This window comes from Oncorhynchus clarkii, chromosome 20 (genome assembly GCF_045791955.1).
Source record: "Oncorhynchus clarkii lewisi isolate Uvic-CL-2024 chromosome 20, UVic_Ocla_1.0, whole genome shotgun sequence".
NCBI lineage: Eukaryota > Metazoa > Chordata > Actinopteri > Salmoniformes > Salmonidae > Oncorhynchus > Oncorhynchus clarkii.
The window spans coordinates 80,326,168-80,351,013 of NC_092166.1; the positions used below are offsets into that span (position 1 = coordinate 80,326,168).

Here is a 24,846-nt window from a genome sequence, read left to right on the forward strand (position 1 = left end):
ATGAGATTACAGGGTGAAGCTGGGAGGAGGGAGGAAGGGGAGGGAGGGAGGAAGGGGAGGGAGGGAGGGAGGGGAGAGAGGGAGGGAGGGAGGGAGGGAGAGGGGAGAGGGGAGAGAGGGAGGGAGGGAGGAGGGAGAGGGGAGAGAGAGAGGGTAGAGGAGGGCATCAGTCAGTAGCAGACATCACAGCAGCCAGAGGAGGGCATCAGTGAGTAGCAGACATCACAGCAGCTAGGGGAGGGCATCAGTCAGTAGCAGACATCACAGCAGCTAGGGGAGGGCATCAGTCAGTAGCAGACATCACAGCAGCCAGAGGAGGGCATCAGTCAGTAGCAGACATCAGAGCAGCCAGAGGAGGGCATCAGTCAGTAGCAGACATCACAGCAGCCAGAGGAGGGCATCAGTCAGTAGCAGACATCACAGCAGCCAGAGGAGGGCATCAGTCAGTAGCAGACATCACAGCAGCTAGGGGAGGGCATCAGTCAGTAGCAGATATCACAGCAGCTAGGGGAGGGCATCAGTCAGTAGCAGACATCACAGCAGCCAGAGGAGGGCATCAGTCAGTAGCAGACATCACAGCAGCTAGGGGAGGGCATCAGTCAGTAGCAGATATCACAGCAGCTAGGGGAGGGCATCAGTCAGTAGCATACATCACAGCAGCTAGGGGAGGGCATCAAAAATACATATTTTAGAAATGATTATGTATCAGAGATTAAGAACGTACCATGAGCTCACTCCACAGCCAGATTGAAATGTCCGATCGGTCAAACGATTGGTTTCGTTGTCAAGGAGGGCGGTCACGTGTGTCTGCGAGCAGAGAATCACTGGTTGGAGCCCAGTATGCGACAGAGACAGTGGAGGAAACTATACTGTTAGCACCACACTGACGTCTGATTTCATTTACATAACAACACACTAATCGTAATAGAGCCATCTTCTGCACTAGACAAGGTCGTGCGTTAAAGTCTCGTAACAAATCGCATACCACATACTAATCGTTTATTCACAAACTGCCTTTACTAGCTGTCTAAATCGATTTGGATACAAACATCTACTAAGTTGTATATCATATCAATATTACTATTATCAACGTTCAGTGAATTACTCAATTACGCAGCCACATTCTATCTACAGTTCTTCTAGTTCCCCGTCTGATGAGGAGGCTGAGGCCATGATGCAGGCTGCTGACGGAGACCATCGACTACAGTGGTGAGGGGCTGGGGAATGCCTTTTTTAGATCATAGTAAATAACCTTATATGGACAGTTGGGACATGAACTGTTACCAGAGACTCCTTTTTTTCTGGGTTATATACAGTCAAGGAACTAAGCAACCCAGCTACAAATGCATTGGTTCCTATGGGAGAGCCACTCCTTAAGCAGACCAAAACTGTGACCAATTTCTTTTCGAAGTGGGACACCTTCAATGATGCACTTTGGTACTACTCTGAGACATTTTTTTATTTATTCGGGTCCTGGCCTGCACTGAGATATTTATTTATTCATATTTTTTTATCTAACCTTTATTTAACTAGGCAAGTCAGTTAAGAACAAATTCTTATTTTCAATGACGGCCTAGGAACAGTGGGTTAACTGCCTGTTCAGGGGCAGAATGACAGATTTGTACCTTGTCAGCTCGGTGGTTTGAACTTGCAACCTTCCGGTTACTAGTCCAACGCTCTAACCACTAGGCTACCCTGCCGCCCAAATATATGGCCACTAGAGGTCAGCAGAGAACAGGTTGTTCACAGGGCCAGTCTGGTACTGTTCCAGTCAACACAACAAACAAAGCTTATTACTCACGGACCAATATCTTTAGCAAGTACAGAGGTTACTTCTGGTTTAATTTTTTTGTCACAAAGACATCACTTGATCGCATAGAGACCTTGCATCCCCACAAATGTTGAGCCTGATATTCAAACAGGGGGTTATGGATGTTATGGATTGTAATGAGTATCCACAACATTGGTATGTGAGGAACATTACTGTAGCTGGCTGGTGGGATTGTAATGATTATTGGACATTAGCTAGAACATTTAATTAATATAACAGGATTACTCACGTCTACCCAACAGACCCAGGTTGTCTTCTACCTCCCCCCCACAACTCCTACTTCTACCACCTATCAACAACTCCCTCTCATCCTCCTCTTCCTCATCCGTAGACAAGATTGCCTCTACTCATTTGAATACATACTTTTTACAAGTCTGTTCTACTTTGAATACTTCCTGTATTCATTTGAATGGAATGTTCTTTGCTAAATTAATTCCTTTACCACACAGCACGGAGCACTCTCGCAGGAATGAGATTACACTGTGGTGTGAAAGGACATGACTTCGCTCACGCGACACAACCTCCAACTGCCACACAACATTTTGGCAGACACTGCTGAAGTTGAATACATGACTCACTGCAAAGACAGATCCTGTGTTTTCAAGTCGCCCCTCGTCTACTCTCTCAGACCCAGATAGAATGTTGTTCTCTCTCTCTCCTCCAGAGTTCTCTGACTTTGTCATGCTGGAGAAGAATTCCAAGAAGTAGAGGTCAGAGAATGCTTAGAAGGGTCTACACCACCGAAGAAGTAGAGGTCAGAGAATGGTTAGAAGGGTCTACACCACCGAAGAAGTAGAGTAGGATGTTATGGCAGCCTGGAGAGAGAGAGAAGGAAACATTTCTCTGGATGTGAGCTTTGTTGCTTTGCTGAGACATTGTTGACTCCATGGGTAGTTCTCGTCTGGCCTCTAAAAACTAATGATGATACTGAGACTTATGTAATACTTAAATCAGGTATGTGATTTTTCCTGTTTGTACTTTGAGTCATGATAGTAGGCATTTGGGAGTGGAGAGAAAACCGTGTTTGACCTTATTGCTGTACTTCTTGACCTTTTATCTGTACAGAACACCTTTGTTAATGGTGGATTAGGGTTTTCAAATACACACGTGATCAGGGCGGACATATTCTCACTCGGCAGGTCCCCAAGCCAAAACATAATGTACCACAACCAACCAAGGCGGCGGCCTTTAGATGAAATGTTGTGAAAGCCTTAAGGCAAAGCTGCTCGATGGTGGTGTTGCCAACCTGCATTTTCCTTACCGCCTACTCAGGAGGCACACAAAATTCTATTCAGCTGAGTGACATGCAATTCTATTCAACTGACTGACACGAAACACCAGACACACAAATGGAATTCTTTATTCATAATGTGTTATTACATTAACGTACATTCAAAAAAACAAAAGTGAAAAGACAAAACGATAAACACTACGTCTCTTTGTGTTTCAGTACCGTGGATCACTCAGCACAAATTCACATCGTCAGCAATAAGAGTCAGGAAGGTTATCCCATGGGACAAGAGAGCTGTTGAAAATAAACTCCAGCAAAAATAGGAGAGTACTATATGTTGTTTTCTCACAGTACTCTACTACATTGCGAGTCATCTGTAGAGTAACCATTTAGTGAGTCTAAATATAAAGCTCGCCGCCATTGGACTCTAGAGCAGAGGAAATGCGTTCTCTGGAGTGATGGATCACTCTACACTATCTGCCAGTGCGACGGACTAATCTGGGTTTGGCGGATGCCAAGAGAACGCTACCTGCTCGAATGCAGTGCCAACTGTAAAGTTTGGTGGAGGAGGAATAATGAGCCGGGCTAGGCCCCTTAGTTTCAGTGAAGGGAAATCGTAATGCTACAGCATCCAATGACATTCTAGACAATTCTGTGCTTCCAACTTTGTGGCAACAGCTTGGTGAAGGCCCTTTCCTGTTTCAGCATGACACAGCCCCCATGCACAAAGTGAGGTCCATACAGAAATGGTTTGTTGAGCTCAGTGTGGAAGAACTTGACTGGCCTGCACAGAGCCCTGACCTCCACCCATCAAACAACTTTGGGATGAATTGGAACGCCGACTCAGAGCCAGGCCTAATTGCACAACATCAGTGCCCGACCTCAATAATGCTCGTGGCTGAATGGAAGCAAGTCCCCCCAGCAATGTTCCAACATCTAGTGGAAAGCCTTCCCAGAACAGTGGAGGATGTTAAAGCAGCGAAGGGTGGACCAACTCCATATTAATGCCCATGATTTAGGAATGAGATGTTCGACGAGCAGGGGGCCCACATTGTTTTATATATATATATATATATATATATCTCTGTATATGTGTGTCAAAATGCTGTGGTAGCCATGCTGGTTAAGTGTGACCTTGAATTCTAAATAAATCACAGTGTCACCAGCAAATCACCCCCACACCATCACACCTCCTTCACGGTGGGAACCACACATGCGGAGAACATCCGTTTCATCACAGAGCTTGAAGGTTTTTGCGACTGCACTTGTAGAAACTTTCAAAGTTCTTGACATTTTCCGGATTGACTGGCCTTCATATCTTAAAGTAATGGACTGTCGTTTCCCCTTTGCTGATGAGCTGTTCTTGCCATAATATGGAATTTTACCCATTGGGGCTATCTTCTCTATACCACCCCTACCTTGTCACAACACAACTGATTGGTTCAAACAAATTAAGAAAGAAATTCCACATATTAAATTTGAAGGCACACCTGTTAATTGAAATGCATTCCAGGTAACTACCTCAAGCTGGTTGAGAGAATGCCAAGAGTATGCAAAGCTGTCATCAAGGCAAAGAGTAGCTACTTTGAAGAATCTCAAATATAAAATATATTTTTATTTGTTTCACACCGCTTTGGTGACTACATTATTACATATGTGTTACTTCATAGTTCTGATGTCTTCACTATTACTCTACAATGTAGTAAATAGTCAAAATAAGGAAAAACTCATGAATGAGCAGGGGTGTCCAAACTTTTGACTGGTACTGTGTGTGTACACACATACACACACGCATTCTAAAGTTTGGACTCACTTAGAAATGTCTTTGTTTTTGAAAGAAAAGCAAAACAAACAAAAAAAACATTAAAAAATAGCATCTAATTTATCAGAAATACAGTGTAGACATTGTTAATGTTGTAAATGACTTTTTTTTATGGAATATCTACAGAGGCGTACAGAGGCCAATTATCAGCAACCATCACTCCTGTGTCCCAATGGCACGCTGTGTTAGCTAATCCAAGTACATTTTTAAAAAGGCTAATTGATCATTAGAAAACCCTTTTGCAATTATGTTAGCACAGCTGAAAACTGTTTGTGCTAGTTAAAGAAGCAATAAAACTGGCCTGTTTTAGACTAGTTGAGTATCTGGAGCGTCAGCATTTGTGGGTTCAATTACAGGCTCAAAATGGCCAGAAACAAATAACTTTCTTCTGAAACTCGTCAGTCTATTCTTGTTCTGCGAAATGAAAGTCATTCTATGCGAGAAATTGCCAAGAAACTGAAGATCTCATACAACGCTGTGTACTAACTACTCCCTTCACAGAACAGCGCAAACTGGCTCTAGCCAGAATAGAAAGAGGAGTGGGAGGCCCCGGTGCACAACTGAGCAAGAGGACAAGTACATTAGAGTGTCTAGTTTGAGAAACAGACGCCTCAAGTCCGCAACTGGCAGCTTCATTAAATAGTACCCGCAAAACACCAGTCTCTACGTCAACAGTGAAGAGGCGACTCCGGGATGCTGGCCTTCTAGGCAGAGTTGCAAAGAAAAAGCCACATCTCAGACTGGCCAATAAACGATTAAGATGGTCAAAAGAACACAGACACTGAACAGAGGAACTCTGCCTAAAATGCCAAACCTGTCAGATGGCAGATGAGAAATGCTGACTAACAGGGATGTAAACAAATTTGTGCACAACATTTGAGAGAAATAAGCTTTTTGTGCATACGGAACATTTCTGGGATATTTTATTTCAGCTCATAAAACCAACACCATGTTGAATTTATATTTTTGTTGTTCAATAATATATAAATATACAGTTTGACTATTTTCTAATCCTACGGGAGGTGGTCGTTGCCGTAGCAACCTTGAGTGAGTTAGTTCCTGAGTTCACTGGCGCATGTAGAGAGTGATGAGGCCTGCACGGTGGAGTTGTTGCCACAGTGTCATCTCCATCCTCATGTCATGGTTAATGAAGAAACCCACTGGGTGATATTGGTGGTCAAAGTAGTGGTCAGAGTATTTCACATAGTCTGGAGTCATGAAGCCATACGCGCTCACCTGTTTTCAAATACGACAGACAGAAGGAGAGAGAGGTAGAGAGAAACGAGGGGAGGACAGAAGGAGAGAGAGGTAGAGAGAAACGAGGGGAGGACAGAAGGAGAGAGAGGTAGAGAGAAACAGGGGGGAGGACAGAAGGAGAGAGAGGTAGAGAGAAACAGGGGGGAGGACAGAAGGAGAGAGGTAGAGAGAAACAGGGGGGAGGACAGAAGGAGAGAGAGGTAGAGAGAAACGAGGGGAGGACAGAAGGAGAGAGAGGTAGAGAGAAACGAGGGGAGGACAGAAGGAGAGAGAGGTAGAGAGAAACGAGGGGAGGACAGAAGGAGAGAGAGGTAGAGAGAAACAGGGGGGAGGACAGAAGGAGAGAGAAACAGGGGGGAGGACAGAAGGAGAGAGAGGTAGAGAGAAACAGGGGGGAGGACAGAAGGAGAGAGGTAGAGAGAAACAGGGGGAGGACAGAAGGAGAGAAAGGTAGAGAGAAACAGGGGGGAGGACAGAAGGAGAGAGAGGTAGAGAGAAACAGGGGGGAGGACAGAAGGAGAGAGAGGTAGAGAGAAACAGGGGGGGGGGGGACAGAGGTCAGTTGCTGAAGTCACAGCCTTTAAAAAACATTTTTTATCTAGTGTTCCATGCCTCAAGAACAATGATGACCATATATGGGCCTTTGCTTTAGGCAGTGATCGGAGCAGAATGTAGTATTTCTATTTAACAGGGCTTTTGAAGACTATCAGGGTCAGAGTACATGCTGCCCAACTGGAGGGTCAGTGCAGTCATGTCCAGAGAGTTATTGTTTAATGGCTAGTCACTGGTGGGTCGTCCCGTACCTGGTCACAGGTGTGTATCGCAGCCAACAGCATCACAGCACCTGTTGATGGACGGTAGATGTCCTTGTACTTGGTCTGCATGGCGTGGGCCCGGAGGAACCTACGACATGAAACACAAGAGAGCATCTAACAATACAGCTGGTCCACACGTTGAAATAGTGTCCAAGAAAATGATCTTCAGGGACACAGGATTTTGTCCTTTCCTAAAACGTTCTTTGCTGGAGAAAAGGTTGTGTACAGACCAGACCTGGCTGCCACCTTTTCCTTGTTGAGAGGAGAGCTAACCCCACACCACACAGGCCTGATTAGTATGCACCCGAACAGAGTCATGGTATAACAATTACCTTTAAGTGTTAGATGGTGTGGGATGGAGTTCTGGCCTCCTTGGTGACATCACCAGGTGGTAAATGAGTTAATAGACCAATAAGAGAGATCCAAACCTTTCTGCCAATAACAGCTAGTCGTCCGTTTTCCCCTCCCCACTCAGACCACTCCCAGAGAGTCTTAGCAAAATCCTCGTTTGAGAATTTTTTCTTTGCTAAGAAGCTATTCTTGTTTTCAATTAAACAATGGTAAAAAAAAATAGTAAAACAAAATCACAGTAAGGTCATTATTTGATATGGAGATAAAAATGGGCACTGCCACTCAACCAGGGTTGGGATCAGTTACATTTCAATACAAAAAAAAAACATTCACAGAAGTGCACGCACATGTGTCATATTATTGGAACCTCAACATCAGAGGACCTCTTTAACCATTGTAGGAAGAGTTCTCGATCATAAAGTGGCTCCCCACCCAAAACAGGGACTTCAAAAGGGGTTTCTTTAATACCTTTGTCCAGGTGTGTGTGTGTGTGTGTGTGTGTGTGTATAATCAGAGCTCAGCTGTGATTCGGATTAGCCACAACAACTCTCCTAAAGACTATGTGCTTTGTACTAAGATACCTCACTTCTCCCCTTTTAAAATGTTTTTTTTTTTTTTTTACACACCTGTTTCTGATGTAGCGTATGAAATCTGGATGGTACATCTTCAACTTTTCTACGGTCACATTTCCTCCAAAGTATGTGGGAGGTCTAAAAAGGGAAAAACAAAAACAGATAACAGTACAGGGTAACCTAGTGGTTAGAGTGTAGGGACGGCAGGGTGGCCTAGTGGTTAGAGTGTAGGGACGGCAGGGTGGCCTAGTGGTTAGAGTGTAGGGACGGCAGGGTAGCCTAGTGGTTAGAGTGTTGGACTAGTAACCGAAAGGTTGCAAGTTCGAATCCCCGAGCTGACAAGGTACAAATCTATCGTTCTGCCCCTGAACAGGCAGTTAACCCACTGTTCCTAGACCGTCATTGAAAATAAGAATTTGTTCTTAACTGACTTGCCTGGTTAATTAAAGGTAAAATAAATAAAACATTAGTAAATAAAGAAGGGATATTGAGGGTATTTAATTACAATGGAAATCCACATAGATGCTGTGTGGGGAATGAAATCAAAACCTCCATGGAGATGAACCCATCTTACGTTTTGCTCCTTTCTGGTCCTCTCTCTACTGGAGTGTGTGTGGCAGCTGCTTTCATCAGCAGATAATCCCTGTCATGGTCTGGCAGGAAGACATAGCGTGTCTCCTACAGGATAAAGACAGAGAACGAGGGGAATGCATGATCAGACTATGAAAAAAAAATGTAAATGAAAGTTAAGAGTTTGTCTGTAAATGAATTAAAGAATGGAGGATGAAGTTTATTCCCAGTGAGTAAATGTGATCGTGAACCATCATCATCATCATCATCATGATGGAAGTGTTCACCTCAGAGAGCGGTGGTCCTCTGTAGCCCGCTCCGGCATAGCTCCTCATGGAGTTACGGAGTGTGTTGGTGGAGAACGTGTAGAAGGATGTTCTGGAGCCCACATCCTGCTCAAAGCCTTTAATGACAGCTCCGTTGGTCCTGGAGTAACAACAGAAGCATGGAACAGAACTTTGTCAATAACCAATATAAACATTTAAAAAAAATAAAATGACAATAAAGTTGCTGGTTCGAATATCAGAGCCGACAAGGTGGAGAAAAATAATCTGCCACCGTGTGCCTTTGAGGCACTTAACCCAAATTGCTTCAGGGGTGCTGGACAATGGTGACCCTGGCCATGACCTCACTCCCTGCGGGTGTCTCAGGGGGAGCTGGGATATACAAAGAAAACACATCTCTGTTACATAATCCCTTGTGACAAAGCTCTTAAAAGAAAAGGATGGACAAACAAAAGCGAGAGTGGAATGGACTCTACCCACGTGTCTTTATCCTACTGTTTTACCGAACTGTCAATGTAACCACCTCCCTATCTTTATACAACACAGGGACACTGTCAAAGACGACCAATTACAACACAGGACACACAGGAAGGAACACTGAACGACAACCACGGCATGAAGGAACATGAACACTGTCAATGACCTCACACTCAGGTAACCACAGAAACCAGATGCATGCTTCATTCAACAGACTCTTGAGGAGCCCTTGAAAATCGGCCATCCTGAATGACATAAATGAAACACAGGATGAAGGCCAACTGTACTAACATAATACACATTCCAAGGAACATCTTCCACTTCAGAAGGTCCAACCACCCCCGCAGGCTATTGAGGAAGTCAAGACTAAACAAGGTCAAAGACAGCGTCTCACCTGAATACGTAGTCATGCTGGTCAATCTCATGGCCTTTCTTTGACTCATTCAGAATCCCTCCGTTGCCCACGACAGCACAGCGGACACACCGTGAGCCGTTGCTACGACGATCCCAGTCATCAAACATGTGCCAGTTGGCCGACGTGTTGAGAACAGACAGGGTCGACACCAGAGCTGCAACAACAAATCCAATGTAATAAAATAACTGATGAAGAAGACAGCCAACCAACGGATGAAATCTCTGCCTCGCGCACATTTCCAATGGACGACATCTACACTCAACTGTCAGTGTCTCGTCTCACTAGCTGGGAGGCGTGGGTAAAGTCCACGGGGTAAAAACAGTGGAATCATTCGATCGTTTACTCTTGTCAGATGTGAGCTGATATGAGATTCCCATGCATCTGTGAAGTTGTGCAGATGTACTCAATCGACTGACCATAAAGGGTCGCGTGTCCCATCTCTGAAGCCATATAACATCTTTATTGGGGTGACCATGGATCATAGTGCACTGGAGTTAGACAGTGGCAGTCAACGATGTGGAACTAAAATTGTTTGTCGTCAGCATGTGAACATGATTTGTCAGCCAATTTTCAAACAATAGTTGGTATGGAGTAACACATTGTAACGTTCCTGTCAACATGTATTGAAAGTACTTACTGTTAAAGTCGAGGTTTGCCCAGCCATGAGTCCCAGGATACAATCGGAGGCGCTGGTACTGTTCTGGAGTGGCATGCTTGGCCCACTGAAGCACAGGGATCCTGCCCAGATACCGTACCCCAAAGTCTGTCTGGGACACCCTGCTCCGAATACTGTCTGGACAGTCCTGGATGGAATAACGTTCAGAAAGTTGATGCTCATTTACTGTATTTCAATACAATTTCAAAACTCTAAAATACTATTTGGAGAACAGTGAAAACAAGTAAACAAGGACCCCAGACATTACCACCTTGGCTGCTGTAGCTTCATTCACCTCAGTCCATCTACAAACACATAGCCTAATAGCTATTAGCCGCTACACATTAACTCAGCACTGGGTAGACCATGTGATGATGCCGCTACAACATTCTATGGCGATGACACAAAGAGGGTAGCAACAAGAGAACAGATTCTGGGAAACCTGTACTATGACATCATATCCTGTCATCGTCACAGTACAGGGGGCCAGCACAACCTAATGTCCTTATAGAACAATAAGTGACTCAACATCAGCATCATTAAAACTGAACGAACGGTGTAATTTTACCATGCAGACCTGCAGTTACACAAAGGTCATTGTAAAGTGGGTGATTCAAGCACTGGATGCTGATTGGCTGACAGCCGTATACCATTTTTTAACATTTTTATGTACTGCTCTAATTACGTTGGTAACCAGCTTATAATAGCAACAAGTCACCTCGGGGGTTTGTGGCATATTGCCAATATACAATGGCTAAGGGCTGTGTCCAGGCACTCTGCGTTGCACCTAAGAACCTCCCTTATCCCTCGGGCCTTATATATATATATATATATATATATATATATAGTTCCACACAACATAATATGGACATAACTCAAGATTAATTTTATTTTTTTATTTAAAAAAAGGTTCCGAACCTCGGTGTCCCCTCATAGCTACGGTCTTGTATCAAACGAGGCCATTTAGGTCTTCATCATCAGGGTAACTACTCACTGTTTCTGAGGAACACTGAATCATGGAAAGTCAACGAGTGGAAGATAAGCAGACAAAGAGTTTGATGGGAGTTGTGCATACCACTCCACTAAACAACAAAAAAAAAAGGTAGAGATAAAGAAATTGGAGATTGCATTGAACCGTACGGTGTTCCTTTACCACCCACATGTCTGGATCAAATAGGCCTAAACACATATGCTTCACATCTTATCTGTCTTATGAAAGATATCGAGACGAAACAGTCCACGCGAGTGAGAAACCACCACATGGAGTGGGGTGTTCTCTGTTGTGGTCGACCGTATTTAGTCTATATTATAGGAAAAATAGGAAGCAGACCTCAGCCATTGTTCATATGAAATGTACAATGTTCTTTCCTTGTTTTGGTTGACCGTGTGATGACGCTGCAACATTCTTCTATTGTGATGACACAAGGAGGGTAGAGCAAGAGAACACAGTCTGGGAAACATGTCATATATTTGCCATTATACATGAGCCCAAAGAAAACACCAGCCGGTTTTCACTGGCATTCATTCAACTAGACATCCCACACGCACGCAAACACCAGCCAACATCATTGCAGAACATGAAGTCCTTAAAATATCTGCGTGATTAACACTGAACTAGTGGTGGACTTTTACCATGCAGACTTACAGTTAAATTAAAAGGTCATTATTGCACTGGGCTTATTTCCACATAATGTAATATGGAGATTGCTTAAGATGGCCCAGAGCTTATCAAATTGCTGTATGAATTACACGTTGATGACCTTTTGGGTTGTGTAATCTGGTGGTTAACTAGAGTATCACTCATGTCATCTGACTGAGATTTAACAGATATCCACTGTCCTTATTTTATAACAAAGTGGAGCATTATTTTAAGTGCTTCCATGCTTCATGTGTCTGAAAGTACAATCAGTCAGCATTGACTGCAAGGAGACGACAGGCCTTCTAAGGTCTCTGAAGTAGACAGCAATCACAACAAAACACATCAAGTAACAGGAACAGCTCAGAAAAAGGAACTTCAACTCACTGTTTGAGGTGGGGCATCTTCACTGTAGTAGCTGTCGCCAATGAAGGGTGGCTCTGTTGGTTTGGCGGACTTGAGGAGAGCACCTTTAAGATCAGAGCCCTTGGTAGTCCTGGCTCCAGGTTCTGTTGACGGTCTGACTCTGGCAGGGGATGTGGACTTCACCTTTAAACTTAAAGGTGTTGGTGGTGCGATACTACTATTATCTGACAGCGTATTGACAACAAGAGGTTCTTCAGGGTCATGTAACCTGGCAAGAGACAAAACACACACCTTAGAGCTGAAACCGGTGTCACCTTAACGGTCCTGGGTAATGTCAAATGTCGTTGTCTCCTGCTACCCAATTGTGGAAAAACTCACATATTCCTCTAACACCAACAAAAGTTCCCCAGTAACAGCTGAAATATGTTGATTCTGTATCTGACTCGGCAGGAACAGCACACGCTCAGTCAACTATGGTCATGTGACCCAAATTGAGCAGAGAAGCTGAACCTAAATGGCTTTCTAAACATTAACTAGGGTTGAGCCTAGTCATTATAAAGTGTTGTCAGATTTCACCATTATTGAAAATGTATTTTACACTAACCTACAACTTCTCTTCTTCCAGGCTACTTTGTGGTCGAGTCTGGATTATGGCTGACCCCAATTATTCAACTGGTCGACAGGCTTTGGTCGACCAATATTTTGTTGTTGTTGTTGTTGTTGTTGTTGTTGTCGGGGACAGCCCTAGTCTTGATTTATTCTGAGTAAAACAGTACGGAGAAGTGGTATGCTATTCAATGTGCCAATGGTAAAGCTGCATCGTGTTTGGTAGGGAAAGACAACAATCGTCCATCTCACAACCAGACCTGTATCCTCCACATTGACGTATAAGTGCACTTATATTAAATAAACAATAAGGCCTGATTGTGTCTGGATGTATTTTCAGTACAACGAAATGCCAAAGAGCTCTACAGAGTAATATTGCCCCAATGCACTGAGTCATATCTGGACGTGTGTCCTCCAGTCATTTAATGAAGGACAAAGGTAATAAACCAAAATTGGATTAGGGCGTAACCGATACCTGTGACAATCTGAGATCAGAAAGGTGATAGTCGCCACCAGGAAATACAACTGAAGGACTGATGCATCATGGACTATCCATTCTCTCATTACAGGCTCTCGAGCAGACAGAAAAAAACGATGGTTGATGTAAAAAAATTCCCCCTTTTCCACAGAAATGCTAATGTTTTTGTCGTGCAATAGCAGAATTCCCCTTCTCCATAAACTGTTCATTCATCATTCTCCGGCCTGTCTAAATACAGTGATCTCCATTTGTGTTAATAGACGATGACCCCAAAGCAAAAATGCATTTGGAGAGACAGTTTGGAACAAAAAGGAGAGGCAGAACAGGCCGATTTCAAATAACTGGCATTCAGATAAAATCACTGTTTAGGTGAAACCCAAGGGCTATGGCAGGGAGGCAGAGAGACAGGCAGAGAGGCAGAGACAAAGAGGCAGAGAGACAGGCAGAGAGGCAGTGACAGACAGGCAGAGAGACAGGCAGAGAGGCAGAGACAGACAGGCAGAGAGACAGGCAGAGAGGCAGAGACAAAGAGGCAGAGAGACAGGCAGAGAGGCAGTGACAGACAGGCAGAGACCCAGGCAGAGAGGCAGAGACAGACAGGCAGAGACAGACAGGCAGAGAGGCAGAGACAGACAGGCAGAGACAGACAGGCAGAGAGGCAGAGACAGACAGGCAGAGAGACAGGCAGAGAGGCAGAGACAGACAGGCAGAGAGGCAGAGACAGACAGGCAGAGAGACAGGCAGAGACAGACAGGCAGAGAGACAGGCAGAGAGGCAGAGACAGACAGGCAGAGAGGCAGAGACAGACAGGCAGAGAGACAGGCAGAGAGGCAGAGACAGACAGGCAGAGACAGACAGGCAGAGACAGACAGGCAGAGAGGCAGTGACAGACAGGCAGAGAGGCAGAGACAGAGAGGCAGAGACAGACAGGCAGAGAGACAGGCAGAGAGACAGGCAGAGAGACAGAGACAGAGAGGCAGTGACAGACAGGCAGAGAGACAGGCAGAGAGGCAGACAGGCAGAGAGACAGGCAGAGAGGCAGAGAGACAGGCAGAGAGGCAGTGACAGACAGGCAGAGAGACAGGCAGAGACAGACAGGCAGAGAGACAGGCAGAGAGACAGGCAGAGAGACAGGCAGAGAGGCAGGCAGAGAGGCAGAGACAGACAGGCAGAGACAGACAGGCAGAGAGGCAGAGACAGACAGGCAGAGAGACAGAGACAGACAGGCAGAGAGACAGGCAGAGAGGCAGAGACAGACAGGCAGAGACAGACAGGCAGAGAGGCAGAGACAGACAGGCAGAGAGACAGAGACAGTGAAGGACAAAGGTAATAAACCAAAATTGGATTAGAACAACAGATTTTTACCTTGTCAGCTCGGGGATTTGATCTAGCAACCTTTCGGTTACTGGCCCAACGCTCTAACCATTAGGCTACCTGCCGCCCCATATTCAAGCAAATATTATATTTTTAAAAATCTAAAGTTCAATGTGTTTCCATCGCATTTCAACTCTGCCAATAGTTGTCACAAAAACCTGTTGGGTTAAATAGCAAACGTGTCTATTCTGGTCTTGTCAAGTGTGCTTTAGTCAACAGCTGGCAAATATAGTGCAGGTAGGCTGTGCATGCAGGCTGTGCAGGTAGGCTGTGCATGCAGACTGTGCAGGTAGGCTGTGCATGCAGACTGTGCAGGTAGGCTGTGCATGCAGACTGTGCAGGTAGGCTGTGCAGGTAGGCTGTGCATGCAGGCCGTGCATGCAGGCCGTGCAAATTATACCGAAACTTGGCCGTTTCCGTCACAGCTGTCGTGATATTAATTTATACGTTATAACTTCACTCACAAACTGTGAATGGAAACATTGTTAGAAGTGTAATATTTTCCACCAGGAGTTTTAGATTGTTGCATCGTTGTTGGTTTACCTGTTGGGTTCCTGTGTGTACCAGATGCCAGGGAATTGTGTCAGGTTCAGGATGTCCATGCGCCAGGTGATCTCAAGGTTCAAATAGATGATATAGATGACTGGCAGGAAGCTGACACCCAGGAAGCACAGCCATAGCCTCCTCTGGAACCCCATGCTCGTCATCGTCGACCTGAGCCTGAGCAGCCGGCTGTGTGTGTGCCCTCTACCCTCCAATGAGGAGGAATGTGGGGAGTAGAGGGGAGTCACCAATGTCCTTCTGAGGAGGTTGTTCGGGTTTTCAGGGGAGCAACGAGGAAAGAGACGAGGGCTGGAGTTGACTGTAAAATGAGTGCACAGAGGTGCACACTACTCTGGGGCCTCTCTTACCACATGACAGTCTGGAGAGACAGAGAGAGGAGAAACGGACATAGATAAAAATGGAGAGAGCAAACTTTACCTCACCGTGTCAACAGAGCTGCTCCCAATAATACCTTTTTAATTCAACCTTTGACCACAAAAATACAGTCTCTCTGTATTCTTTCAGATCCCTCTATTTTAGGGGCAGATGGGTATTTGATTTGGACTGTTTATAGCCACTGATGGATCATGGTACAGGAACTCCCTCTGACCAGGTGAAGCCTTCATCTTCCAGAACAATACAGTGATGGCAGAGCAACTGTCAAAATGTACCATCTCTGATAACCCTGCTCAAACCTGTTTAACCCTGCTCAAACCTGTTTAACCCTGCTCAAACCTGTTTAACCCTGCTCAAACCTGTTTAACCCTGCTCAAACCTACTAACCCCGCTCAAACCTGGTAAACCCACTAACCCTAAACCAGACAAGAAGAGGGTCATGATGACGGACTTGTGATAAGTCAAATAAAATGTTATTGGTCACACACAACATATGTAGCAGAAATGCTTGTGTTCCTAGCTCCAACAGTACAGTAATATCTAACAATTCACAAATCTAAAAAGTAAAATAATGGAATTAAGAAATATATAAATAGTAGGATGAGCAATGTCTGAGTGGCATTGACTAACACATAGTAGAATAGAATATAGTATTTACATATTGGATGAGTAAAGCAGTATGTGAACATTATTAAAGGGATTAGTGTTCCATTATTAAAGGGATTAGTGTTCCATTATTAAAGGGATTAGTGTTCCATTATTAAAGGGATTAGTGTTCCATTATTAAAGGGATTAGTGTTCCATTATTAAAGGGATTAGTGTTCCATTATTAAAGGGATTAGTGTTCCATTATTAAAGGGATTAGTGTTCCATTATTAAAGTGACCAGTGATTCCATGTCTATGTACACGGCTCAAAAAAATAAAGGGAACACTAAAATAACACATCCTAGATCTGAATGAATGAAATATTCTTATTAAATACTTTTTTCTTTACATAGTTGAATGTGCTGACAACAAAATCACATACAAATTCTCAATGGAAATCAAATTTATCAACCCATGGAGGTCTGGATTTGGAGTGACACTCAAAATTAAAGTGGAAAACCACACTACAGGCTGATCCAACGTTGATGTAATGTCCTTAAAACAAGTCAAAATGAGGCTCAGTAGTGTGTGTGGCCTCCACGTGCCTGTATGACCTCCCTACAGCGCCTGGGCATGCTCCTGATGAGGTGGCGGATGGTCTCCGAGGGATCTCCTCCCAGACCTGGACTAAAGCATCCGCCAACTCCTGGACAGTCTGTAGTGCAACGTGGCGTTGGTGGATGGAGCGAGACATGATGTCCCAGATGTGCTCAATTGGATTCAGGTCTGGGGAACGGGCGGGCCAGTCCATAGCATCAATGCCTTCCTCTTGCAGGAACTGCTGACACACTCCAGCCACATGAGGTCTAGCATTGTCTTGCATTAGGAGGAACCCAGGGCCAACCGCACCAGCATATGGTCTCACAAGGGGTCTGAGGATCTCATCTCAGTACCTAATGGCAGTCAGGCTACCTCTGGCGAGCACATGGAGGGCTGTGCGGCCCCCCAAAGAAATGCCACCCCACACCATGACTGACCCATCGCCAAACCGGTCATGCTGGAGGATGTTGCAGGCAGCAGAACGTTCTCCACGGCGTCTCCAGACTGTCACGTATGTCACGTGCTCAGTGTGAACCTGCTTTCATCTGTGAAGAGCACAGGGCGCCAGTGGCGAATTTGCCAATCTTGCACGGTGTTGGGCTGTAAGCACAACCCCCACCTGTGGACGTCGGGACCTCATACCACCCTCATGGAGTCTGTTTCTGTTTGAGCAGACACATGCACATTTGTGGCCTGCTGGAGGTCATTTTGCAGGGCTCTGGCAGTGCTCCTCCTGCTCCTCCTTGCACAAAGGCGGAGGTAGCGGTCCTGCTGCTGGGTTGTTGCCCTCCTACGGCCTCCTCCACGTCTCCTGATGTACTGGCCTGTCTCCTGGTAGCGCCTCCATGCTCTGGACACTACGCATTGATGTGCCATCCTGGATGAGCTGCACTACCACTTGTGTGGGTTGTAGACTCCGTCTCATGCTACCACTAGAGTGAAAGCACCGCCAGCATTCAAAAGTGACCAAAACATCAGCCAGGAAGCATAGGAACTGAGAAGTCATCTGTGGTCACCCCCTGCAGAACCACTCCTTTATTGGGGGTGTCTTGCTAATTGCCTATAATTTCCACCTGTTGTCTATTCCATTTGCACAACAGCATGTGAAATGTATTGTCAATCAGTGTTGCTTCCTAAGTGGACAGTTTGATTTCACAGAAGTGTGATTGACTTGGAGTTACATTGTGTTGTTTAAGTGTTCCCTTTATTTTTTTGAGCAGTGTACATAGGGCAGCAGCCTCTAAGGTGCAGGGTTGAGTAACTGGGTGGAAGCCAGCTAGTGATGGTTATTTAACAGTGATGGCCTTGAGATAGAAGCTGTTTTTCAGTGTCTCGGTCCCAGCTTTGATGCACCTGTACTGACCTCGCCTTCTGAATGATAGTGGGGTGAACAGGCAGTGGCTCGGTTGGTTGATGTCCTTAATTATCATTTTAGCCTTCCTATGACATTGGATGCAGTAGGTGTCCTGGAGGGCAGGCAGTGTGCCCCCGGTGATGGGTTGGGCAGACCTCACCACCCTCGAGAGAGCCCTGCAGTTGCATGGAGGTACAGTTGCCGTACCAGCCGGTGATACAGCCCGACAGGATGCTCTCAATTGTACATATTAAAGTTAGTGAGGGTCGTAGGGGCCAAGAAGGAATTTCTTCAGCCTCATGTCTGTGTGGGATGACAATTTCAGAATGTCAGTGATGTGTACGCCGAGGAACTTGAAGCTTTCCACCTTCCCCACTGCAGTCCCGTTGATGTGGATAGGGGGGGGGGGTGCTCCCTCTGCCGTTTCCTGAAGTCCGCGATCAGCCCCTTTGTTTTGAGAGGTTATTTTCACAAGTACTGGAAACACCAGGAAACCAGAATCACATCTCTACTCTGAGGAAATGTCTCTGTCCCAAGTGGCTCGGGTCAAAAGTAGTGGACCGTATAGAAATAGAACAGTTATGTAAAAAACAAAAAGGACCTTTGGAGTGCAATCAATGTATTGTTCACATGCACCTGGCTGTGACGGAACCACGAGGAACATTTTGAATGTCAACAGTTACTCTGATAGAGTACAATCATTAGCACCCGTATGAGAACACGCACTTCTATACCTCATCTGTCACCTCCCTCTGACTACAATGACATGGTAAACACAGTGCTGGGCGGATAACATGGCCTTTAGGGCACTACATTCTGTTCCGATTGGATTTACATGAGTGAAATACATACTCTTTAACATCAGATTAACCTTGTCTGTTTACCCTAGCCTTGGGATGTGGAGTGGCCAAAGCCACATTCCTGCTTCATGTGGGAGTGCGGCTATTAGCATACCGTAACATTTAGCCTAACAAAAGAAAGATAGCAATACAAACTATACAGAAGCTTCCCATCTAAAACCATACCGCACATAGTGTTGCGCACTTGATCAATGCCACGATTCAAAAGAGTGTGGATATTATAAAAGCCTTTACATTTTCAATTGGGCTAAAAGAGAAAATAAATAAATATATATAGTCTACTGGTATTAAAGGTCATTCTTACAGGAGCATGTGATGTGGGAGAGCTATTGTCTATATGCTGTACCACTCAGAGAGGGGTATGTGGGGTACAGTAGATGACTCACACACACTACCTCCAGAGGTATTGTGGCAGAATAGAGAATGATAGAGAACTTTAGTGGCCCAAAGTCTGTATTAGCACGGGCAGCGCCATTGAGTTCCTATCCCATTTTAATGTAGTCAACTGGGTGGGACTTCCAATTCATTGGTTGATCCCTCTTGGTGACCCTGTTGGAGTCATGTCCAACCAGGTCACCAGGAGGGATCAGACAATTATGAAGAAAATGGACTACTTTAAAAAAAATAATGAAGGTAGCCTCAAATGGCACTACTCATTCTGTCTAGAATGACATGGATACAAAAGGTTGAGTCTGTGTGTGGGAGACATCTGTCACGGTCATATCTCCATGTTACAGTGCTTGTAAACCAGACAGACGTCCACCTCCGGAGGTAGTGTGGGAGACATCTACACCCCATCTTTGAAACATACCGAAATGTAATGAATTCATCAGTAAACATTTATCAAACTACTGTAAGACGGAGGTCATTAAAATGTCAACAATTTACTTTCCCAGACTTATTCTTCAGTGTTTGTTTGAAGATAGATAACCAGGGAATGGAAGGAAAACCTTGATCCTCAGATTAGCCCTGTTCAACACATCTGTGAAAACTTTGACATTTGGTGGAGAATAGAGACAGCAAACATTTTACCTTAAAAAAGGTCTTAACATGTATTTTATAATCTTGGCTGTGCTATCACCTTTTTTTTCCATTCAGTTGAATCATGATGATAATAAAAATACTTTCCCCTCTTTTGATTTAATTCTCCTAAAAATCTGAATGAATCCTAAGAAGAAGAAGAAAGCTGTAAACTTGATGGTATTTGTTAAAGTTCATGTTTTGCACCGATTACCATGATCACCCTCAGAGAAACAGCAAGTCACTACTCTGAGATCTCTCTCCTCCCTTTTCACAACACAAAGCTAAACATAGAAAATAAAAAGTTAAAATGTCCCCATATCCACTAACCTGTGACGAGTCTTCTTTAGTGACAGTTATCTATCTGCATAGTAGGAGAGTAGCGACAGTAGAAAGTCATCTAAACCAGAAGAACTCTTTGACTAATAGACCGGAGCGCCGGCACAGCACAGCATGGGCGGGACGATTGTGAAATGAGCAACAGATGCTGGCAATTGGGAGAGAGGAAACATTTACTACGGGGTGTAATCATTAGTCCAAACCGTTTTGTTTTCCAACGAAAACTAGCGTTTCTATTTGACAAATTCACCAAGGTCCAGCCCCGTTTCGTTCTCTTTAGTTCCTAGTGAATACACCCCGGACTACAATAAAGTCAGACGTGAGACGACAGCGTTAGAGGAATAGCGTTGCTATGGTCACAATGGCTGTGTTCACACAGGCAGCCCAATTCTGATGTTTATTCAACAAAAAAAATATCTGTCCAGGGCAGAGGTGTCATGCCAATTGGGGGCTAGTGCCCCCTCAGATTTGTCCATTAAAAATGTTTTACAAATAAAAATTATACTTTCGTTTTTGTTTTTCTGTAGTACTACTAGCCACGGGAGCATTTTTGTGGAGTTGGCTTTAGATAGCCCAGATAGGTTCCCAATCTCATAACAAGCTACCAAGAAGCCATTTAATAAGACTATCAATCAAGTTAGAGTAGCTAGCTTGTCTAAAGCCTTGTTCACATTGACAGTTTGAAGTGACTCAAAACATTTTTTTTTGCATATCTGATTCAAATCTGTTCTCTTTCCTGCAGTCTGACCAGCCAAAATGCACATGGAATCGGATATTTCAAGCCAGCTTTGTAGGTTGTTTGACGTCAGATAGAAATTTGATTCCTGACCATGAGACTTCTCTGAATGGTAAAATCTGATTTATTTGCCCTTTAAGTAGTTTTTAGACTGTTACTTGGCATAACTTGTTGCTTGCTAGCTACTCCGTTAACAGTTTGACAAGAACGTGCGGTAGCTAACTAGCGTGTTAATTGTGTTTAAGATGGCGCCGAAGAACATGGCTGACGTTTTACATTCTCCCAACCAGTTGTGCTATTTTGTTATTTGTTTGCATTTTGTGTAACTTGTTTTATAACTTGTCGTGTACATAATGTTGCTGCTACCGTTTCTTATGACCGAAAATAACTTCTGGACATCAGAAAAGCGATCACTGACCACAGACTGGAAGAAACGTTTTCCTTACACGAGTTTGACGAGAAGAATATCCTGCTTTCACTGGAACAGGCCCAAATCCACACTATTTGGCGTGAAGAAAAGACTCCGGAAAAGGGGCCGCAGATCGGAGATCCTTCTGCGAATCCAGGGGCGAGCAAGTAAAATCCCACTGCCATCCGTTCTTCTTGCTAACGTGCTTTCATTGGAAAATAAAATTGATGACCTACGATTAAGATTATCCTACCAATGGGACATTAAAAACTGTAACATCTTATGTTTCACCGAGACGTGGCTGACCGACGAAACTGACAATATAAAGCTAGCAGGATTTTCGACAAGGGGTGGGGGTGTGTCTATTTGTCAATAACAGCTGGTGCGCGATGTCTAATATTAAAAAAGTCTTGAGGTATTGCTCGCCTGAGGTAGAGTACCTAATGATAAGCTGTAGACCACACTATCTACCAAGAGAGTTCTCATCTGTATTATTCGTAGCCGACTATTTACCACCACAGAACGAAGCTGGCACTAAGACCGCACTCAACCAACTCTATAAGGCCATAAGCGGCGCTCCTAGTGGCCGGGGACTTTAATGCAGGCAAACTAACACATGCAACACCAGCATGTCACATGTGCAACCAGATGGGAAAAAAACTCTAGTCCACCTTTACTCCACACACAGAGATGGATAAAAAGCTCTCCCTCGCCTTCCATTTGGCAAATTAGACCATAATTCTATCCTCCTGATTCCTGCTTACAAGCAAAAATTAAAGCAGGAAGCACCAGTGACTCGCTCAACACGCACGGTGAATGAAGTGGTATACTCCTCAATGCCATTGGATGAATCCCGGGAACATATTCCAGTCTGTGCTAGCAAAACAGTCCTGTAGTGTAGCATCCGCGGATGGCCTACCTTCAAACTCAGTGCCTCTTTGCTTGACATCATGGAAAAATCAAAAGAAATCAGCCAAGACCTCAGAAAAAAACTTTTAGACCTCCACAAGTCTGGTTCATCCTTGGGAGCAATTTCCAAATGCCTGAAGGTACCACGTCCATCTGTACAAACAATAGTACGCAAGTATAAACACCATGGACCCACTCAGCTGTCATACCGCTCAGGAACGAGATGCGTTCTGTCTCCTAGAGATTAACGTACTTTGGTGCGAAAAGTGCAAATCAATCCCAGAACAACAGCAAAGGACCTTGTGAAGATGCTGGAGGAAACATATATAAAGTACTAGACTATGATGTGTGCCACAGAAAGTATTTGACTCAAGACACAAAATGAAGGACATTAGAAGGGAATTCTGGCAGTGGGGAGGTTTTCGGCACAACACCGGCAATTAAGAATGTGAGGCTCAATTAAAGATGTTGCAGAACCGGTGGTTTTTGATGCACCACTCCCTTCTGCCCAGTTTCCCGGATGTTGCTATGGCAATCAAGCTGTTTTTATCATCCCTGTAATTGCCTGCGGAGAGATCGTTTTCTAAACGTAAACTCATAATGAACTACCTAAAAGACATTAGGCTGTCGGTCTGATATGAGCTTTCGAACACCTGTGGAAGCTCCACTCATTACACTGGCGCCATCGTAGCCTTGACAACACATTTGTTCACCGATATCCCTTTACTTTCAATTAGTATATAAAATGTTTTGTTGACATAGTGGGAAATCAATAACTTAATGTTGGTTGCCAACGAACATACCATAGAGTGAATCATGATTTTACAATTTTTGGCAACCTAATACAGTGCAGTGGAAAAGTACTTGCCTCCTTCTGATTCTCTGTTTGCATTTTTTTTAGTACTTAATAAAACTCTTCCACTCTTCCACTGTGACTATAAAGAGGAGAGATGCTGGGACTCTTCCACTGTGACTATAAAGAGGAGAGATGCTGGGGCTCTTCCACTGTGACTATAAAGAGGGGAGATGCTGGGGCTCTTCCACTGTGACTATAAAGAGAAGAGATGCTGGGGCTCTTCCACTGGGACTATAAAGAGGGGAGATGCTGGGGCTCTTCCACTGGGACTATAAAGAGGGGAGATGCTGGGGCTCTTCCACTGTGACTATAAAGAGGAGAGATGCTGGGACTATAAAGAAGAGAGATGCTGGGACTCTTCCACTGTGACTATAAAGAGGAGAGACACTGTGACTATAAAGAGGAGAGATGCTGGGGCTCTTCCACTGGGACTATAAAGAGGGGAGATGCTGGGGCTCTTCCAATGTGACTATAAAGAGAAGAGATGCTGGGGCTCTTCCACTGGGACTATAAAGAGGGGAGATGCTGGGGCTCTTCCACTGGGACTATAAAGAGGAGAGATGCTGGGGCTCTTCCACTGTGACTATAAAGAGGAGAGATGCTGGGACTATAAAGAGGAGAGATGCTGGGACTCTTCCACTGTGACTATAAAGAGGAGAGACACTGTGACTATAAAGAGGAGAGATGCTGGGCCTCTTCCACTGTGACTATAAAGAGGAGAGACGCTGTGACTATAACGAGGAGAGATGCTGGGACTCTTCCACTGTGGCTATAAAGAGGAGAGATGCTGGGACTCTTCCACTGTGACTATAAAGAGGAGAGACACTGTGACTATTAAGAGGAGAGATGCTGAGACTATAAAGAGGAGAGACGCTGGGACTATTCCACTGTGACTATAAAGAGGAGAGACGCTGGGACTATTCCACTGTGACTATAAAGAGGAGAGATGCTGGGGCTCTTCCACTGTGACTATAAAGAGGGGAGATGCTGGGGCTCTTCCACTGTGACTATAAAGAGAAGAGATGCTGGGGCTCTTCCACTGGGACTATAAAGATGGGAGATAATGGGGCTCTTCCACTGGGACTATAAAGAGGAGAGATGCTGGGACTCTTCCACTGTGACTATAAAGAGGAGAGATGCTGGGACTCTTCCACTGACTATAAAGAGGAGTGATGCTGGGACTCTTTCACTGTGACTATAAAGAGGAGAGATGCTGGGACTCTTTCACTGTGACTATAAAGAGGAGAGATGCTGGGTCTCTTTCACTGTGACTATGAAGAGGAGAGATGCTGGGACTCTTCCACTGTGACTATAAAGAGGAGAGACACTGTGACTATGAGGAGAGATGCTGGGACTCTTTCACTGTGACTATGAAGAGGAGAGATGCTGGGACTCTTCCACTGGGACTATAAAGAGGAGAGATGCTGGGACTCTTCCACTGTGACTATAAAGTGGAGAGACACTGTGACTATAAAGAGGAGAGATGCTGGGACTCTTC

At 44.7% G+C, this 24,846-nt stretch overlaps 1 protein-coding gene across 1 annotated transcript; it reads right to left on the reverse strand.

The window, feature by feature from the left end:
* Positions 1–5,790: 5,790 nt before the first annotated feature.
* LOC139375718 (alpha-N-acetylgalactosaminide alpha-2,6-sialyltransferase 2-like) lies at positions 5,791–20,563 on the reverse strand. Its single transcript, XM_071117529.1, has 10 exons — positions 20,430–20,563; positions 15,284–15,662; positions 12,304–12,550; positions 10,263–10,428; positions 9,605–9,779; positions 8,737–8,875; positions 8,454–8,557; positions 7,934–8,017; positions 6,945–7,044; positions 5,791–6,120 (listed from the first exon to the last, which is right to left on the reverse strand). The coding sequence occupies exons 2-10, from the start codon at positions 15,445–15,447 to the stop codon at positions 5,950–5,952; spliced, it is 1,350 nt and encodes a 449-aa protein (XP_070973630.1). The 5' UTR covers positions 15,448–15,662; positions 20,430–20,563; the 3' UTR covers positions 5,791–5,949.
* Between the last annotated feature and the right edge of the window lie 4,283 nt (positions 20,564–24,846).

Excerpts from the sequence above, each read along its gene's own strand:
- LOC139375718 (XM_071117529.1), bottom strand. The coding sequence starts at position 15,447 with ATGACGAGCATGGGGTTCCAGAGGAGGCTATGGCTGTGCTTCCTGGGT. Across the intron at positions 10,429-12,303 it reads AAGATGCCCCACCTCAAACA|GACTGTCCAGACAGTATTCG; the intron begins GTGAGTTGAAGT and ends TATTCCATCCAG. Across the intron at positions 6,121-6,944 it reads CGATACACACCTGTGACCAG|GTGAGCGCGTATGGCTTCAT; the intron begins GTACGGGACGAC and ends ATTTGAAAACAG.